This window comes from Eimeria mitis, genomic scaffold (genome assembly GCF_000499745.2).
Source record: "Eimeria mitis Houghton genomic scaffold, Emh_scaff3125, whole genome shotgun sequence".
Classification (NCBI taxonomy): domain Eukaryota; phylum Apicomplexa; class Conoidasida; order Eucoccidiorida; family Eimeriidae; genus Eimeria; species Eimeria mitis.
Window position 1 is genome coordinate 2,443 of NW_013571469.1, and position 846 is coordinate 3,288.

The 846-nt window shown below is 43.3% G+C and overlaps 1 protein-coding gene across 1 annotated transcript in view; it reads right to left on the minus strand.

Moving 5' to 3' along the window:
* Window positions 1-131: 131 nt before the first annotated feature.
* The window catches only part of EMH_0062480 (uncharacterized protein), a gene marked incomplete at both ends in the record, with an annotated part of 2,729 nt that continues 2,014 nt past the window's right edge, over window positions 132-846 (minus strand). The window contains 2 exons of the mRNA XM_013498037.1: window positions 132-274; window positions 637-804. Coding sequence (XP_013353491.1) covers window positions 132-274; window positions 637-804 — 311 coding nt within the window. The remainder of the gene's footprint in view (window positions 275-636; window positions 805-846) is intronic.

The window sequence follows — 846 nt, forward strand, 5'->3', positions numbered from 1 at the left end:
GAAGAGTCTGCATGTGTTTGTTTAGTTTATAATCTATTTTTTTTTTGTGTGTTTTTGCTGCTTGTTCTATACAGCTGGAGACAAAGAGAAAGAGAACAGCAGCAACAACAAGAGACATAAGAGAAGAAAAACTAATAAAACCCAGAATACTGCTGCTGCTGCTGCTGCTGCTGCTGCTGCTGCTGCTGCTGTCTGCTGCTGCTGCTGCTGCTGCTGCTGCAGCGCCAGTTTGTAGGTGTGTGAGAGCAGCAAGAAGTTTTTGCTGCATCTGCTGCTGCGATCCAAAGACAGCAGCAGCAGCAGCAGCAAAAGGCTTAAACTGCAGCAGCTGCAGCAGCAGCTGCATATGGTATGTATAATATTTAGGGAGAAAGAGAAAAACAAAGACAGCAGCTTGTATTGATGCTTTTATAAATACTTTACCTATACACAAAGACACGAAAAAAGAATAAAAAGGCATCCTATACAGCCCGCAGACAACCCCACATAAATCAAATAATATATTGGGCCATGCAGACAGCAGCAAGACAGCAGCAGCTCCATATTTATTTATAAATATATGCATCTGTCTTTCTGTTTTTTCTTTTGTCTTTTTATATATCATCCTTGTCTTCCTCTTTATTCTATATATTAAACCCTTCTTTCTCTTTCCTGCTGCTGCTGCTGCTGCTGCTGCTGCTGCTGGTCCTGCTGCTGCTGCTGCTGCTGCTGTCTCTTCTTCATCTGTCTCCTCATCTGTCTCCGTTTCTGTCTCTGTCTCTTCTGTCTCTTCTTTGTCTTTTTCTTTTTCTTTCTCTCTTGCTGCTGCAGCAGCATAGGAAGCAGCATAGGGGGGCAGCTCGCCTA